The sequence below is a fragment of the Crocodylus porosus genome, unplaced genomic scaffold, assembly GCF_001723895.1.
Source record: "Crocodylus porosus isolate Cpor-Errol unplaced genomic scaffold, CroPor_comp1, whole genome shotgun sequence".
In the NCBI taxonomy this organism is placed as follows: domain Eukaryota; kingdom Metazoa; phylum Chordata; order Crocodylia; family Crocodylidae; genus Crocodylus; species Crocodylus porosus.
In genome coordinates this window covers 23,456,443-23,474,722 of record NW_017728951.1, presented here as the reverse complement: position 1 = coordinate 23,474,722, position 18,280 = coordinate 23,456,443, and the positions used below count along the sequence as shown (strand labels likewise).

The window sequence follows — 18,280 nt, the reverse complement described above, 5'->3', positions numbered from 1 at the left end:
ATTGGCAATCGGCTTTTTTTGGTCAACGTGGCCGATAAATGCCACAGGTAGGAGCACAGCCCGGCAATGTGGAAATCAGCGTTGGGCTGGTAAGTCTGTTGTGGGGGAAGGCACGGGGAGGAAGGAAGTGGCAGGGGAGGGGGGGGACAGATCAAGGCCCCCTCCCTCAGTGGGGGAGTGGGGTAGGGGCTGGGGCAGGCGCTGCACAGCTGGGGTGGGCATGGGATAGAGCCGTGAGCTGCTTGTCTAGGGAGCACGAGGAGGCGTGGCTCCTGCTGCTCTCTGCGCCCTGGGAGGACATGGGAGGGTGTTGCCTGAAATCTGCGTATGGGGTGAGGGCAGAGTGGAGCTGGGGCAGTTCTAGGCTCTTCCTGGGGCGGTGGACAAGGCTGCACTTGGGGTGGATGGCACTGGGATGGGGGCTACTGCAAATTTTGTGGTGGATGAATCCCTTCCCGTAGCCCCACTCTCAGCACTGCCTCTGCCTGCCCAGAGCGCAGCCTGGCCCAGCCCCCAGTTCAGCCTTGGCTCCAGCCTGCCCTCGCCCTACATGCAGTGCAGATGGGGGCACACAGCTTCCACATACTCCTGGGGTGCATGCAGCAGCAGGAGCTGCCTCCATACCCCGCAGATGAGTCGCTTGCAGCTGTGTCCATTACCCCACCCCAGCTGGGCAATGCCAGCCTCAACCCCACTCCCTCCCTCACTTCAGGGGCCTCAATCTGGGGTAAAATATGGGATTTTAGATCAGGACTTGGCTGATGACTCAAGTACAAACATTCCTTTTTAATTTTTATGAAAAGTATATTTAAGATGCCTGGTATCATGGTATCTTAAGTACATTTACTAATATATCAACAACAAAAAAATCACCTCCATCTCTGGGCTGTTTTATTGATTTGGAATTTTTTTTTAAGTCAAAATGCTAAGTAGTTAAAAAACAAAAACAAACACACACCTCAGGGCAAGACAGATTAGTTCATTCTAAAAAGATGCAAGTAAAGGCCCTGGGTTTTCTGAGCTGCTTCCATTCTGGAATGTCCCAGGATTGGGTACTGTAGACCACAAAATGCACAGAAAGAAGATGGTATTCAACTGCTGTATAACCAGACTTGTGCTTCTGTCAAACAATAACATCATTATGAACTGAATTAACAAGATTATATATAAAATATACAAACCAAACAAACTTGAAGGTTTTGTCCACTGGTGAAATTTTTTAAATAGTAAATTAAGGAAGAAATATTGAAAGCTCCTTTAGTTGAGAATTTTCTATCCACTCATGCAGGCTGCCTTGCTGCTTGTGTCTGTGGCAGCTTTTCTTGCTAATACTCTACTTGGTAAAGGGCAGGAAACGTTTTCATTCTCAGCCTTGCAACTTCTGCCTGAAGAATTGCAATCTCTTGGGCCTGTCCCTTTGCAAGATCCACTAATTGTCGTCGCTGCACAATATCCTGGTAATGCTCCTTAGCAATCTTTTCAGAAGCTGGTTGTGTGTCTGTATAAAACACAATATCAGGAATAGCTCATGTTAGTGAATGAATTCATTTTATGGTAGGTGCTGCCCCAGGGTTACAAACATTGTAGAACGTGGTTCATTTCAAAGAAGCTCGTGTTAGGGTCATTATTTAAAGAGAACTCAGTACCAAGGGAGAAATCCATTGCCAGGTATTCAAAATTGAACAATACCTACATGGAGTTGGCTTTTGAAAGCCTGTCTCTAGCTACTTTATTATGGGGAAGATCTGTACAGTGTTCCTAAATAAAGAAATACTTGCTTTTGCAACCTGATGTTGTTTTTCCTTTTCCAGGAACAAATGCTAAGGGGAGTGGGTTCAGTAAATCAATTTTTGCTGCTTTTTTTACCCTGTTCTCTGCCAGTAGAAGTGTGACTTGAAGAGACACCAGGTTTCACTTGCAATAATCAATTGTCCTGTTAATACAGAAGCAAATCTCTAGTTCAGGCATAACCTATACACTGAAATTGCTCTTTGGGGCAGCAGTACCTACTGGATGTGTAACAAATCTGCTCTCTTAATCTCATGCTCCTGGAGTGCTCCCGCAGCAGCACTCCAACCTTGGAGATGTCCTTTCTAACTCTTCTTTACTTGAGACTGAAAGAAGGCTGCAGAATGCGACTCACCAGCTGCCTCAAAGATATGCCGCCTTTCTGAGACAGACACGAGCATTTCTTGCAGCTCCCGGCTGAGTTTGTAGTTTGCTTGCTCCTTCAGACTGATGCGCTTCTGCAGGTCCTTAATTATTTTCTGACATTTCTTCACTTTCTCCTTGTGCAGCTGTCCATTTCCAAAAGAATAAAGCAAATGTATGAGATGCTATTAAAGCTGTTCAGACAAATGTTATATGGAAATCCATCATCTGCAGCATTGCATTGTAGCTCAACTCATTTTTAGATTTGACTGCCAGTACACCATGACTTTGTCTTTCATACAAGATGCATTCCAATAAGCTTTTTGTCTTCTGATATAACAAATGGGAGAGACAAGCAACTAAGGAGTACAGGCCTGAGAGAAACAGATTTTAAAATAAGATTTGAAATGAAGAAGCCAATGAGACAGTGAGAGGCAGGGATGCTATTAGCAGGCACTGCAGTTTAGGAAAGCCTGATAAGAGGGATAAAAAGAGGTGGAAAGGAAGGCAGCAAATGCTAAACCTTTGAGAAGAAAGAGGAAGAGGAGGAGGTATCGGTTACTGGGTGAGAGGGCAAGTCTACTGCAGTCTTATAAAAAGTTTGTTTGTTCAGTAACAGCGCATTAAGAATTTACCTTATCCATAACACCAAGGGTCTGCTCCAGCACCGATACCTGGTGGTTCACGCGGCTGTCGTAGTTTAGTACATTTAGGAACTGTAGAATTAAAGACAAAGAAATCTGACTGCTGGGTTTGAGTGTTCCAAGCTCCTTGGTTGACGGTTGCTACAGGACTCAAGAAAGCATTTATTTTTATCCTGTACAGTGCTAAGTGCTTCCAGAAACTATTAAGCATACTGTTCTAAGACAGTGCTTCAAGTAGAAGGAAATCTGGATGCTTGACTAGAAAGTTCTTTATAATGCCTTGGGTTGTATACATTAGAACTGGAGTTGGTCTAAAAATCTATAGTTTTGAGATCTCTGATTAAAAAAATAATAGCTAATTATTTTGGTGCAAATGGGCTTAAGTTCCTCAGGCTTTCTCAGAATGATGCAATCAGCTGCTAGTTCAGGCAGTGTCCTCTTTATACTTCTTTTGTTATGTCCCCTTCTCCTTGCTTCTCTCTCAATTAGATATCCTTATTCAAACAACCCCCAGCCAACCCTTTCCACCCAGAGCGCTCAAGTACCAAACATTCATGTATGTGTCTATTTTGGGCAGTGATAAATTCAGGTATCTCTTACAACTACCTTCAATGAAGGGCAGCAGCAACTACCCCTATCAATCAATGAAATTTCACCCTGCCTACTACCAGTTGTTGCTGTTTGGATTTTGCTGCACCTTTTTTGTGCACAGGCAGCATTTTTGATAAGCTGCTTTAGAAATAAGAGTCCTCTTGCTGCCCCTTCTGAAGTGGAAAAAAAAATTAGAGATAGCCTACTTGCCTTAAAAAATTGTAGGTGATGTGTTATTTCTGAGAGATACTAGATAGGGCCAACTTCAGAACTTTCTCGTAAGATCAATGTTTTGTTTAAAAAGAGTTCCTTACTTTAGGAAAAACACCATTCCTTATTTGATGTACCAGTATTGCTACTCCAAGGCTTAGGGCTAATTCTATGTGGCATTAATAACTTTAGCTTTGCACTGAAGAGTCAGAAGCAAATGTTTACCCCCTAAGGTTGAACTGTGGTCATAATTTGAGCTAGGTTCACCTGCAGATGCAGGAAAATAAAGAACACAACTTTTCTCAGGATAAAAACAGAAGTTCGAGAGAGTAACGTACAAGCTGACGATCTTTTGACACACGCAGGGTTTGAATATCTCGAGCCTTCTGGTTTAGATCTTCCATCTGCATCTTCATTTTCTTATGTTCCCATTCCAGTTGAAATATCCCTTTAGAGAAGTCTTTACATTCCACCATACTAGCAATTTTCTTTTCTCCTTGAGCCTGAAAAAAAGCAGACAGATTAATTTTAATTAGCACAGTTTATGGGTTATGGAATAGTTATCTATGCAACAGAATAGGCAAGACTGCAAAGTCATAATCTGAGCAGGGCGAATGTAGCTTATTGCAATGACTCTCAGAGGCTTTGATCCAGACAGTAGTCTTATCGAATCTGCTGTTTTTTGGACACACTGCCACAGCCCTGCATCACAAAGAAATTGCAATCAACATCCGTTCATTCATGACCTCATAACAGCACTAATCATTTTACCTATACAATATTTGAGCTTGCTTTGGTATAAGAAATTTTGCTTCAATCAAAAGCAATAAAGCATTTTTGTATGCAGGTAGGCTGCCTGAGAAAATAATCTTTAATAAGCATATGAAAAATGAAATGCATTATGTATCATCCTAGACTCTCACCTTAAATGAGAAAGAGGTATTTAATTTTTGCAATGCTCAGTATAACCCAACATTCAATTGCCTATTGACATGATTGTACATTTGAGCTTGAGGGAGCTGTAGGATTGGTGGAAAAGATATTAAAATTCTCCATTTAAAGCAGGTGCATAAAGGATGTAGCACACAAGAACACTGCCTTTCCATCAATCAAAATTCCTTTGATCAGACCTGAGGACAGCGGCCTATTACAGTAAGAGATGTTACAGGACTCATAATAGCTTCAAGGACCACATATTGGCAAAGTCTGAGCCCACTGGTGTAGGGTAGTGAGCTGAAACAGACTAGCCACATATTAGATGTCAAACTAGCGAAAAACTGCGGTCTTCAAAGGAAGATTATTCATTGAAAATTAGTAATTTCCTTCAGAAAATGTAAATTACCCGGATAGTGCAATTCAGTTCTTCAATAACACTCTTATTAATGAGAATAGCATCAGTGTAATCTGGTATTAGCTCACTGCTTTCCAATTCCACCTGTCCTTGTTTAAGCAGAAATTGGACAGTCAAATCCAATTGAAACCTCATCTTCTGTTCCTGTAACCTAAAATTGCAGAAAACCAAAAGCAGTTTTTAGTGATTGATAACATCCTCGTAGTTTAAATTTCCTTTATGAACATAGGGCAAGAGCAAGATGATAAAGGATGCTGAAACCAAGGAGAGGTCAATGCATTTTTGTATGTGTCAATGACTACTTTTACATTTGTGCGGGGGATGCCTGTCTTCTCTTTACTCCTACAGCGAGTGCTGAATAGTGCCATCCTACTCATTTCCAAACTGCCGTTAAACCCTGGATTTTGTTTTCACTGCAGATTCTAGCAGACGTTATAAGGGAGAGATGTCCTACTGAAAAGCAACACTAGGAATAATTGAAAGAGTGTTGAAAACGCCTTTGTATCAATTCTTCTCTTAGAGTTGGTTCCTCATTTCCAATGGTAGTGAAAAGTAATGCTGACTAAGTGATGGCATCAGAAAATAGAGCATTCCGGTCTGAACCAATGAAAGCAAGGTCCTTACAAAGTTGAGCTCCACACTGTAATCTGGAAGGGTAACTGCACCTGACCTGGCACACCTGAGATCACTTGAGTAACAAAAGCCTTGAAGATGCAGTAGCACATAGTGCAGCATATAGTGGACAAGCTTGCTGGAGACACGGGTGCTTGGGCAGCTGGCCTGTGCTGAAACCCATGCTGCCACATTTTTACTACTGCTGCTACCTGAGCCTTTTGGATTGAAACGATCTCGGGCATGCCTACACATGCCATAGTCATAACCTTCTAGTTTCAGCAGTCACAGCCTGCATCTTTTAGATAAATTGGGATACTAAAGTCATCTGTACATTTTTATGCGAGTGAGGTGCTAAAATGTGGATGAATGTGAACATAAGAATAACAAGTAAAATTACAGGTTGACTTCACTGAAGATGTTGTCAATGTCCTTCTTTATCTTCTCATCATCCTCTATTCTTCTCTGGAGAAAAGCCTGCATCTCCGCTAGTGTCAAAGCTTTCCGTTTCACCTGAGCAAACAACATGACAGCTCCTTGAACACTTTCAGATTCATAACTGTACAGAGTCAAACCTTGTTTCCAAGAACAGATAGAGACAGATTTTTAGAAGAGATCTATGGAGAAATAGGCTGCTCGTATGAGTGTCATTAAAGTCAGTGAGTCACATGGTTACAATCACAGGATCATAGGAAAGTAAGGTGTGTGAAACAGGCATATTCAATTTGGATTTGGCCTGAATCAGGGACAGCGATTCGATTAATTGATTCAGATCACTGTCCCCGATTCAATTCAGCCAAATCCGAATCTGAAGATTTGGAGAATCAGCGATTTGGCCAGAGACACAGGTTTAAATGTTTTTTCTACATACCTTGAGGTACCAGGTGCAGCTCATGCACACTGTGATGCTGGGGCGGATGGAGAATCCCACAGGAGTGCAGGCCCCCCTCCCCCCCCTTTTGCTTGGCAGCAAACTTAGAACTGCACTGGAAGTACTTCTGGTCCACTTCCAGGTCCTCCAGGGAGCTCATGCGCCCCCCTGGCTGAGCCATCGGCCATGGGGGGACCCCCCCCAGACCCAGGAGGCACCAGTCACTGAGCCAGAGGGGTGCAGGGGGCACCCTGTGTGTTCCTTGATGGGCCCGGAAGTGGATCAGAAGTGCTTTTGGTCCACTTCCAGGTCTGCTGCCCGAGCATGCTGGGGAGCCCCCTGTGCTCCCATGCGGCGTTCCTTCTGCTCCAGAATCACAGCACTCACACACCCCTGTTACCTAGAGGTATGTAGAAAAAAACATTTAAAGCTGTGTCTATGTCCAAATCTCTGAATCTCTCCAAATCGAATCAGAACACTCCAAATCAATTCAGAGAGATTAAAGGGTCTCCTGATTCGATTCAGATTTGGAGATTCAGTCATTGAATTGAGCTGAATCTCCCTGAATCAAATCAGGGATAGAAGCTTTGCAAAGTCCTAATAAGGACCTCACAAGGTCATCTAGTTTGTCCCCCTATTCAAGGCAGAATCATCCCTGACTAGGATCATCCCTCAATAAGATCTTTAGCCTCTCTGTGAAGCTCCATCCCCTTTGATGCGTATTTGTTCACATGTAAGGAAGCCTGTGTTTCCTTTTCTCAGCAATGCAAAATGGATCTGGGCTACATATTTGAATAGTTAAAGTTTAAATCTTGATCATCTTAAACTAAACCAGTAGCTTAACAGAACTTTCTATCAACAAACGGCATTAGGATTTGCTCTTGCAAGGGAGGAACATGCAGAGTTGTAAATGCAAGTTAAAGGTGGAGGACAGCATAATGTTCCTTGATGGTTTGCTTTTGTTTGGGGGGGGGGGGAAAGGAGTCTGAGGAGAAATCCTATGAGGCTATTCCAAATCTCCAGTCATTTTTAGTGTCCTTTCTCCCCTTGTTTTCTCCAAAGGAGAGCTGGGCATGGTTTCTTTTGAACCTATTTACATTACTTTTTATCTGGTGCTAGAGAAATTAAGCTAAAGAGTGATGAGTATTTTGCTGACTCCCAGAAGCTGAGTACCTTGAGAATCAAATACAAGTCACCTATACTATACTATCATTTTGCTACCATCCTCTTTGCCTCCCAAAAACTGATCTACATAAAAGGTAACAAGAAACTATATTCCCAACAATTAGCAACAAAATAAATCTGTTGGAAGGCACTTCACATACCAGCTGTTCACTCTCTACTTTTATTCGCCGAGCAGAACAGAAACGTTCCCAAACAGGCAAGTCTAAACCCTCAGGCATGTTCTCAGGGTTATCGAGTTCATTCATGGCTCTCATTAAATGGGCAAGTGCATCTTTGTAAGCTTTGGCTGAGCCTGGTCTGTCCCCGTAAGGGTTAGCAGTGTCAAGGTGCATCTTCATCTTCTGGGCTCTAGCATCAAACACAGCACAGAAAATACTGACTTTTAATTGTGTGGAAAAGCAGCATTTCATGGTAGAAAGAACAAGGCCAGGTATACTAGAGTCATTTCACACCCCATCCTAACGTCCTCTGGTGAGCTACTGTAAAAAACTCTTTATGTTATAAAGGATAAAAAGGCAAGCTTTATTAGATATTAATTATTTTGGCTACATTTTAAGTAACTCAGTTGGTGTGAAGTGAAGAGATGGTTCATCATCCCAAAGGTACCATTTTAAAAGTTGAGAAAAGTTGTCTCTTGCTTGTAGGTAAAATACCTTGCATATTTTGGAATTTATCACAAAAGCAAAGGTAATCAGCTGTAGGATATGGTCCAAATCAAAGGGGGATTTTACCTTGGTCGACGTTTGTAAAGTTTGAAAAGCTGATCTATAAGATGCATAGGAACATCAGAAAATTCTTTTCTAAAGCCACGTTCCAGAATCTGGCAAGAAAATAAAATGCCTCTGGTCACTGAGATATTATTTTACAAAGCATCAGCCTCCATATCTCCCAAAAATACCAAATTATAAGAAGGGAACGTGTTAGGAAGTCCTGGGATCTACCTTCCAATCCATTACTTAGGTGAGTTTAATTTTATTTTAAAGCTGTCAGTTCTGAGAGAGGCAAGTTTACCATGACAAGCATACTTTCTGAGACCCAAGAAGTATCAGTGCAAAGAGAAAGACCATCAGGTTAAGGCACTGGTTTCTGTACTCTCCAAGAAAACCATCCATGCTCCCAGAAGCCTTTTTTCAACAAAGCATTTAAGCATGGCTTAACTTTTAGCGTGTGTATATTCTCATTGCCATCATATTCCATTAACCTAAATGGAACTTCTCACATGCTTAAAAACAAGTGCTTTGCTGAACTGGGACCTAAATACTACATACTCTGGTGGGTGGTTATTTTGTACTGAACGCCACTGTTTTCTGTAATTCTACCTGCTTGAACATAGGTCTAGAACTCTTACCTTGTCTTCAGCTACCAAATTGTCATAGGTCTCTCTGTAAGCATCAACCTGTCTTCTTGCAATCTGGACTGCTTCTGCGGTACTGAGCTGTAACAAAGACTGATTTCAGTAATGGCACTAAAAAATAGCAGAAGGGTATAGAGTAGTATTCCAGCATATGGAAGTGTACTTTTGATTTACGCCACACAAAAACAATTAAGCTAATTTATTTCCAGTGCAACTGCCTCCTGAGCAGGTCCCACACTGCAAGCAGTTAGCACAACACATCTTTGTGAAGTTTAGACAGGATCCTTGCAATGCTTCCTACAGGTGGCCACATGCAATGACCCTTCAGAAGGGTCAGCAGGTGTAGAATTCAGATACCCAAAGTGCTTAATGAGGTTGATCACAGGAAGCACCTTACACCAGTGCACATAGAGAGTGTGATGGCTTCTTATGCAATTCTGGATGCGATGCAGTATCACCTGGATGATAATTTAGTGTACACTTATTACATCTGTAGCCAGTAGCATCCTGGGTTATATTAACAGGAGTGTCACTTGCAAATCAAGGGAAGTGATTCTTCCTCTCTATTCAGCAATGATGAGGCCTCCCTAGGAGTATTGTGTACAGTTTTGGGCCCTACACTTCAAGAAGGACATGAGCAGTTTGGAAGGAATCCAGCACAGAGCAACAAAAAGTATCAGGGGCCTGGGAGACAAGATTTATAGGAAAAAGCTGAAAGAACTAGGATTACCTAGCCTAGAGATGATTGAGGGGGGATTTGATAACAGTCTTCAGATACCTGAAGGGTACAGAGAGGATGAAGATGGGCTTTAATCTGTGGCAGTAGGGGCTAGGAGCAACGGCCTCAAGCTGCAGCAGGGGACACAGAGGATGGAGGTTAGGAGGAACGTTCTGTCTGTGAGGGTGGTGAGGCATTGGAATAAGACTACCTAGAGAAGTTGTGGAATCGCCATCCTTGGAAACTTGCAAAAGCAGGACAGGCATTTGTCAGGGATGATCCTGTCTTGATCAGGGGCGCTAGACTACATGACCTAGCGAGGTCCTTCCCAACCCTACTTTCCTGTGATCCTGTGGCACCAAGATGGGTGATGTAGCAGGAAAAGATGGAAAAGTTGAGATTATTTACTCTAGAGAAGAGTAATGAGGATTTGATATCAGTCTTATTATAAATTTGAGGGGGATCATTTGTTTTCTGTCTCCACAAGCAATAGGACAAGTAATGGGTTTAATGGGCAATAAGGGAAATTTAGGTTAGACCCTAGGAAGAACATTCTAATTAGGAGGATTAGTTAAACACTGGAAAGGATTACCTACAAATTGTGGAATCTCCATCAGGGAAGGTTTCAAGTTCATGTTAGAAAAACACTAATTCTGGATAGCTACACAAAAATGATCCTCTCTTGAGCAGGAGCTGGCTTAAATGCAACTTTCTAAGGTCTCTTCTATCCCTAATCTTTTATGATACTGGTTCCCAGTTAGGTAAGAGACTGCCTCTTTCCCTGGACAATGTGAAAGGTGAGATCAGCTAGAGGTCTCTAAGTGTCATCAGGCTATCCTCAGTGGAAGGTTCTTGACTGGAATTTGATTTCCTTATGGATCTGATAACGTGAATTTGCCACGTCATGGTATTGTGGAAAGCTCACCTGTTTTACCCAAGCTTTTGTCTAGCTAATAAGGAAGATTTATACTCTGTTTTTCTCTGAAAGCAAGGCTTGTTTGTTATATTTTAATTTTAATGTGGGCAAACAAATATAATAAAGGGCTACTTTTAAAAATAGAAAAATAAAAAATATTTTGAAAAAAATGGGCTAGTATAGAGCTGGTTACATGACATCTTAACAGATGAACTTCCAGGGAATAGGAATCAACACTTTCATTGTAGAACTGTTGTAAGCCTGTATATACTTACATATAGCTCCAGACATGTTTGTTTTGATCTCTGGTTACTAATCCACTCATATGTGGCTTATCGGTTATGGGCAAACCGACAACTGCAATTTCAGAAGATTTATTCTGCATTTGTCCTAATTTATCATTTTGTTTTCTAAAACAGACAGCAATATTCACTACCTATTTGTTCAGCTTCTTCTAGCACAGGCATCATCAGGACCACGAGAAAAGTTACAGTGGATACTAATATATGGTGCATTTGACAAACAGCGGCATGCTTTTCTCAGTACTTGGATATTTACAAAATTATTTCTGAAAGAACTGAGATGAATATTCATCCCAAAATGCACACCTTTCTAATATGGGTCAGCTGCAACCGGCAGTGGTTGGGGAAAAGGTGGGGAGGGTTATTTGTAGAACTTTGTATCTTTGTGTGTAAATACCAGCTTCTGTAAGAAAATGGTTGGCACTTCATCATCCAGATACTACATTCACCTTCTCTTTCCGCTTCTTCTCAAGAAAATAATGCAGTCCAGCTTCTCTGGTGCTCAGCTCTTCATCCAGGAGTAACGAATACAGGAGGCTGTTTATTTTGAGTTCTTCCTGTGGAAAGATTGTGAAGTAAAAGATTAACAGTCCTGTTGCATGGAGTTGGAAATAAGCAGCACAGAATCCTTCCCTCACCTGGCATATGACCATCTCCGACTTCACCTTCTTCTCGAAGAGCTTGCATACAGTGTCATCGAAACTTTGCGTTGTTTCCTGAATTGCTGTTTGCAGTTTTTTCAGTTCAGTTTCTAGTATCTGGTGGAGGAGAAGAAGTATTAAAACTTCAGGGAAACAAGTAATTTAGGAGTTTGTGTGGTTTAGTGGTGGGTGGGCGACTGCCCAGGAAGTGAGCTTTTTGGGGCTTTTTGTGACACTATCTTGTTTTGTATTTGTAGACTGCTGGCCTCATTCAGAACTGGGGTCCCCAGGCACTGCTGCAGTTCAATTAATAAGTAATACACACACACAAAGGCTCCTAGATAGAGTCTTATATCAAAATAGGAAATAGGGCTGGAAGAGACCTTGATCATATCTAATATATCATCTCTATCCCAAGACAGGATCAGCTATGCCTAAATCTAAAGAAGGGGATTTTGTTCCCAAAAGTTTATCTAACAGCTCTCTAAATTATACAATTAATATAATAAAAAGACATCATTTAAAAACCCCTTGCTTCTTGCATATTTCTTGGATCATCATGCCTACAACAACACTCCAACCCTACTAAATCATTTCTGACAGATGTTGTTCTTAAGACTTGCATAAACAGAAACCCCTCTCTTTTTATCAAAGTGGATAATATTTCATTTGGTATCCCAACTGAGTGAAGATCATTTCCCTTCAGAGGCCATCTTGCCAGCTTTACTACATTCTGCTCAAGCGGAAACTCAAGACCTATAAAAACGAAAACATTTCATATGTTTGTCTAACAATATTGTGTAATCAAAGGAAACATCTTTTCCAAGTGCTGAGTTCCTTCAACCCCTTTCAAAAGTAATGGAAGCTAAAAATCAGACAAGAACACACCAATTTAAATGAAAGTGTTTGGGTCTGGATATAATTTTTGCAATTATTTTCTTTATAGCTCCTTTAAAAATAAAAACTGCTTTGATCGTTGACTGTCAATAGGAGTTACAAACCTAAGGGTGTGGGCCCATGAACAAGCGCCGTGAAGTAAGCTACAGTGTGATCTTACAGAACGTCAGTTACTCTGCGCTAGCCAGATGCAGCTGAAAACGCTTATTCCTCAGTGAGAGCAGGATAAGGTAAGAGCATGCACAGAAGCAGTTACCACAGGAGGAGCTGATGTGCCATAAATTCACACCCTGGCTTTCCTTGCAATAGCTTAGCACAGACTTGCTCAAACCAGCTCTGACAGCGTAGGGGGGATTCAACCCATCATGGGGAAAAAGCTCTATTTCTACCGTCAGATAAATTCTGTACTTGGATTCAGGCATCACAAACAATGTTCTACATGGGGTGATGCTTTCACCAGATGCCAAACAAGCTCTGCATTTGAAATGAAGTTGCAGCGAAGCTGATAGGTCATGCTGCCCAAATTTGAAGCTGAAGGATACAAAATAGGATGTTATGTGTCTAATACCACTGTTCCTGGCAACTCAAGCAAATGAATTCTAAATGGTGTTTTAGAAACTATATGTACATTTGTGCTGGTAACCTGGGACCATCACAAATGGTTGGTGATGGGAAGTGAAAACAATTTTGTCAAGAATGGCATGTCCGAGTTATCACCGGTAAACATCACTGTTTCTGTTCTAAATTGGACACCACTGCAGCTCACCATATTCTTAATTTACCACACTTGTTAGAATTTCTGATCTGAAAGAGATCAGAAACTTTGTGGATGAAGACAGCAAAGACAACTACCGTTTCCCATTTTATTATACCTTTCTATGTTTTTCTCTTTCTTCATTCAGCTCCTTGACTTTTTTCTCATATTCCTTAAATATTTTCTTTTCTTCTTCATTCCAAAGGGTGTCGGGTTTGGATATAAAAGGAGGTGGGGGTATCTCCTGAAAACATTAAAAGAGCAAGATATTTCAAGAGCAATGCCAATTTTCCATTTAGACAATGTTAAAAAGAAACTACAAAACTCACAAAACTGGAAATGCACCTTCAGAGTTTATTGAAAGCTTTCTCTTCAGGACAGCTTGAAGTAGTACTCTGACTTGGACCCAAGGAACATAACATATTCTAATCAGGCACTATTTTATGTTTCCTCACTTCCTGGAGTGATGCCAGCATTTCCTCCAGAGCAGTAGCTCTCAACCTTTTTCGGACTCAAGGCTCCCCTCATGGGACTTGAGGCCCCTCCACAACTTCTGCAATTTGAGTGGCATCCGATTTCAAAAACGTATTTATATATTACAGTTCGAGCTTCCGTGCAGACAGGCCCTGCCATGGGGATGAAGGATCATCCAGGAAAGAACAAGCCTAAGTCCATGTTATCTATCTGCTTAATTCACCTGCTTATCTTCTAACATCTCACTTACCTCCTCACACCTCACAGCACCTGTCAAAAGATCTGGCAACACCCCCGGGTACCCCATCACCCTGATTGAGAATCACTGCTCTAGAGCATGTGCCATGAACAGAACAAAAACTGCATTTTCCTGCGGCACTAATGGTTGTCAATATGGTCATTTTTGTTTTCACTCTTTCATAGACAATCATTATCAGATGCAATAAAATGCTGGTGTGACTTTACGGTGGGGTTTAATAGTAATACTTTGACTAAAAGATGAGGCAGTTTTTTCCATTGCAAATCCCCAAGGAAATTTAATTCCTGCTTAAACTAAAGAAACCAGCTTCAGTGAAAGCATTTGCTCTACCTTTACATCCTGGGGCAGCCTATGAAAACATAGGCCTCTATCTTCAACACAAGTCTTCTTTCTGACAAAAAAGCCTTATTTTGCCATGTCCAGCCTTGGGAGAGAGTGGTTGGCTGGGACTGGAGGGAAAGTAGGGGCTAAAGGAATTTGCCACCATTCCTGGGGTGGGTTTGGGAACATCTGGGAATTCTAGTTACATTGTAAACTACTGAATTTTATTCAGTTCTTGTCAGTGCAACTTTTACTTAAATCCTATGACAGAAACAAAACTCACCATTTTCAAGATGTCTTCCTTTTTGACCTCTAGGACCCCGTCCATCATGTCATTAAGAGCACGCTGTCTTGCATTGTCCTGAACAAGAAAAGGGAAGAAAGGGAAAATGCTGTTGAGAAACAGGACTTAGATGCTTTGGGGAACCTAACAAGGTGTATCACCTCTAAGATTCCAGTTTGAATCCAGTGTCCTACTAGTGAATGAAACACTTTTCAGTTACCTTATTTATGTGAAATAAGCTAATAGTTTTAGCCCACTTCCTAGTGGGCAGACACTCATATGCCACATTACTATCACTATAATTGGAACAATAGTGGTTTGGGGTGGGGGGGGGGAGGTGGAAAAGCAAATACTACTGTCACGGTGGTGTTCCATAAGCACTGTGGTTTTCAACCTTTTTAGACTCAAGAGACTCTTCAGAAAATACCAGCTCTTAATTTTCACTTGTTTTTGACTACAGAAAAATAACAGAGTAATTTTTTTGTAGCAAAGAACTCTGAAAGACCACAACTGATCCTAAAGGATCTCAAGGCACCCCGGTGTGCTACAGCACCCTGGCTGAGAATCACTGGGTTAGCAGAAGAAAAGCAGCTCCCATCATCATCTGTGTCACATACATTTGTTCCATGGTCCAGTCTTTCTTCATGGCTTTCATAGTTGTATAGTTTCAGAGTTTTTAAAACTAGACGCGGTCATTATGATATTCTAGTCTGACTCCAGCAGAATACAAGCCAGAGAATCTTATCTGGTAACTGCATGGAGTTCAAAACTTTTAGTTGAGTTATAACGTGTTTTTAAAATGATATGTAGTCTTAAATCTGTCAGTCTGGCCCCTTTCACCAGCACTAGGCAAATATAAAAGAGCACCTCTAACTGAAACCTTATTTGCCCTAAAAAGATCTTTATAGTTCTGATCACAAAGGATTATAAAAGAAGATGGTACTTCAAAAACATACCTGAGCAGCAAGACGCCTTTGCATTTCAAGCTTTGCCAGCATTTCTGCTTTTGCTCTCTGCTGTGGGGTTAGGTATTTTTCCACTTTAATCTGTGGAGGAACAAAAACAGGACAGATCAGCTTTCTTCTCTAGACAGTTCACTTGCAGAACAGTCAATGAACTTTTGGAAAAACATAGCAATAAAGATCTAGAGTGCTTATTTTCTTTTAAACTCTGCTGTACGATAACAATCAAGAAGGAAATTTGCTTGCTTGTTAATGCACAGATTTCTTAACATATAGACCAAAATCCACATTCTAAGCTAGTAAGCATTATTTCTTCTTATTTTTCTGCTAAGGGTCATATTTTATGTGTTATACCTCTGGGTTTTGCAGTATTGGAACAGTGTAGACTGGTATACTGGTATTTCCCTCCCAGAAATTATTTATGACCAGATGGCTAACATAACTCTTTTCCTTGCAGGTCTTCACCAATATCTTCTGCTGCAGATTTAGTTATTTCGCTACATGTACATCAGATAACAAGTTCAAATTTTGTTTTACATATAAAAACCAATAGGTTTTGAGCAGGTTCAATATTTGGTGAAGAAAAAAAAGTTTTATTACCTATACTACAAACTTGGCACAAAATGATGTGTGTGTTTCTAGGAGGCATGTGTTTTAGAGAAAAATGTAAAACAGAGGATTAGGCAATGAGAGCACATTTTGAAAGAGCAGGAGTAGGAGGAAAATTAGGAAGCCAGAGAGAACAGAAGGGAAAGAGCAGGTCAGATGAAAAGAGCTGCATGTGCTAGGAACTCGGTTGATATATAAATTACCAATTGAATTTGGAGGTACTATAGTATCAATGTTCTGATACCAAGGTTATGGATGCCTTAAGAGTGGAGGGATACAAGCACCAATTAATTCTTCCCTTTTGAGATAAATTCAGATACTGTACAGAAGGCAAGTGACTGCCAGGAAAGATGTTCCAGTCTAGAAACTTTTGCTACTGGCAATTTAAATATCAGATGCTACAGATTTCTTTCCATCTCTCTATCCAGAATTATTCAGAATGTTCCACCAACACATGGAAAGATCAAAATCCAAAAGGTAAGGCAAAGCACGAAAAAGAATGAATTTGCATACATATAACACATCAGTTTTATAGTTAGTTTTTTATGCTGACTTGAAGAGGGAGAAGGAGAGAACTAGGTTTGCACAAGTAGCAGATGAAAGAGAAAGCTGTGTTCTCCAGCACCTCAGAATCCTGGACAGTGAGCACACGCTCTGGTATCTCGTCATCTGTAAGAGTCGGTTCCCAGACTTCCTCTTGGAGATCAAGCTGTGTTAAGATTTCCTGGATCCTCAGGTTCCTTTCCTTGACCCTTGCTATCTCCTGCTCCTTCTGTCGAGCCACTATGTCAAATTCCTTGTTAAAGGCAGTTTTCACTCTGTAAATGATGTCCTGAAATACCATACGAGGAAATGGTGACAGCATTATGTTTCTATTTCATGCCTGTACACTGCTCACCAACCAACCGCAAAATGAAAAACAAAGCACATGTGTGAAAACTAGTAAACCTCTTCTAACCCTAAAAGTAGAATTCTGGTTCTGTTAAGCATGTGAGTGCAAAAATAAGGAGGACATACTGGCAAACTCTTTTATTATTTCTTTCTGTTGTTATCCTAGAAATATTCCATTTCTTTTCTGGTATTTCCTTTTTGTCTTTTCCAAAGTTCCCTATGAAAAAAGCATTCTCTTAGTTTATATAAATTAGATTAAAAAATTAGTCACACTTTGCTTCATAGCATGAACTCTGAATGAAGTAGCTGTCCTGAAGAAAAATATATAATTAAAGATGGTATCATAATGCCAGATACAAAGAAGCAGAATTAAGGTCATGTGGGCAACCTTTATTTAATTATTTCTTGGATTTTGATTGCTTCTGCAATCTTAATGTTCTGGCAATGTGATTGTCTGACTGGAACAGCATTATATTGCACATATTTAATGTACCAATGAAATTAATAAGTATGGCAAGATACAAGCATATGAAACAAACCAGAGCCCTGATAATCATTTTATAAGGTCTGTAATTTAAATAGGTATAGTCTTTCTTTAGTCTAAATGATTTCAATAAGGAGAATTGGATTATTGAAAAAGAAACACATGCACCTGTTCTGTTATGTCTATTAAAGAGAAATATATGAAATATATATGAAATATAACTGGGTTGAATTAAGTTATTAAAGTCCATCTTTCAAGATGTCTACCTGCTTACAATGTGTGTCACAATAAGTACTTGTATGCATGATTGCTTAACCTATTTCTGAAACCACTGGTAATAGGGCAGATGAGATGTAATGCAGCAGGAAGGGGGAAAATGGCTGTACTCATTTACCAAACTCCTATAATTCATGTTAAACCCACTATTTTCTAATGACAGCATGCCAGATTCATATATTGGGGTGGACTGAGCTAGAACTGCTCTTCCACTGAATCTTTTTGGTATACAAATGCCAAGGTTAAAAAATGCAATGATGTTTGACTTCACACTGCTGTCCAGCCTCTGCTCCAAGGCTGAATTCAGCTTCAGAGAAAATGAACCTCAATAAACAGAAATGCATAGTGTAGCATGCAGGATACATAAAAGGCCTATCTTACTGCAGTGCCAAATGACAATGGGAGTTCATCCATATTTTGCATTAACATGGCATTTTGCCGCACAAAGGATCCAAAAACACCTTATAAACAATGCCTGAGATCCTGCAGTTTGATTCCCTGCAGGCAGGGTATCAGACTGTGCC

General features: G+C 40.7%; 1 protein-coding gene across 1 annotated transcript in view; it reads right to left on the bottom strand.

The window, feature by feature from the left end:
- Positions 1-905: 905 nt before the first annotated feature.
- CFAP43 (cilia and flagella associated protein 43) overlaps positions 906-18,280 on the bottom strand; it is a 65,343-nt gene continuing 47,968 nt past the window's right edge. The window contains exons 29-39 of the mRNA XM_019555989.1: positions 11,544-11,663; positions 11,355-11,462; positions 8,964-9,050; positions 8,347-8,435; positions 7,756-7,963; positions 5,960-6,072; positions 4,939-5,098; positions 3,935-4,099; positions 2,787-2,867; positions 2,144-2,297; positions 906-1,498 (exon numbers count right to left, since the gene is read on the bottom strand). Of these exons, the coding sequence (XP_019411534.1) occupies positions 1,326-1,498; positions 2,144-2,297; positions 2,787-2,867; positions 3,935-4,099; positions 4,939-5,098; positions 5,960-6,072; positions 7,756-7,963; positions 8,347-8,435; positions 8,964-9,050; positions 11,355-11,462; positions 11,544-11,663 (1,458 nt within the window). The 3' untranslated portion in view covers positions 906-1,325. The remainder of the gene's footprint in view (positions 1,499-2,143; positions 2,298-2,786; positions 2,868-3,934; positions 4,100-4,938; positions 5,099-5,959; positions 6,073-7,755; positions 7,964-8,346; positions 8,436-8,963; positions 9,051-11,354; positions 11,463-11,543; positions 11,664-18,280) is intronic.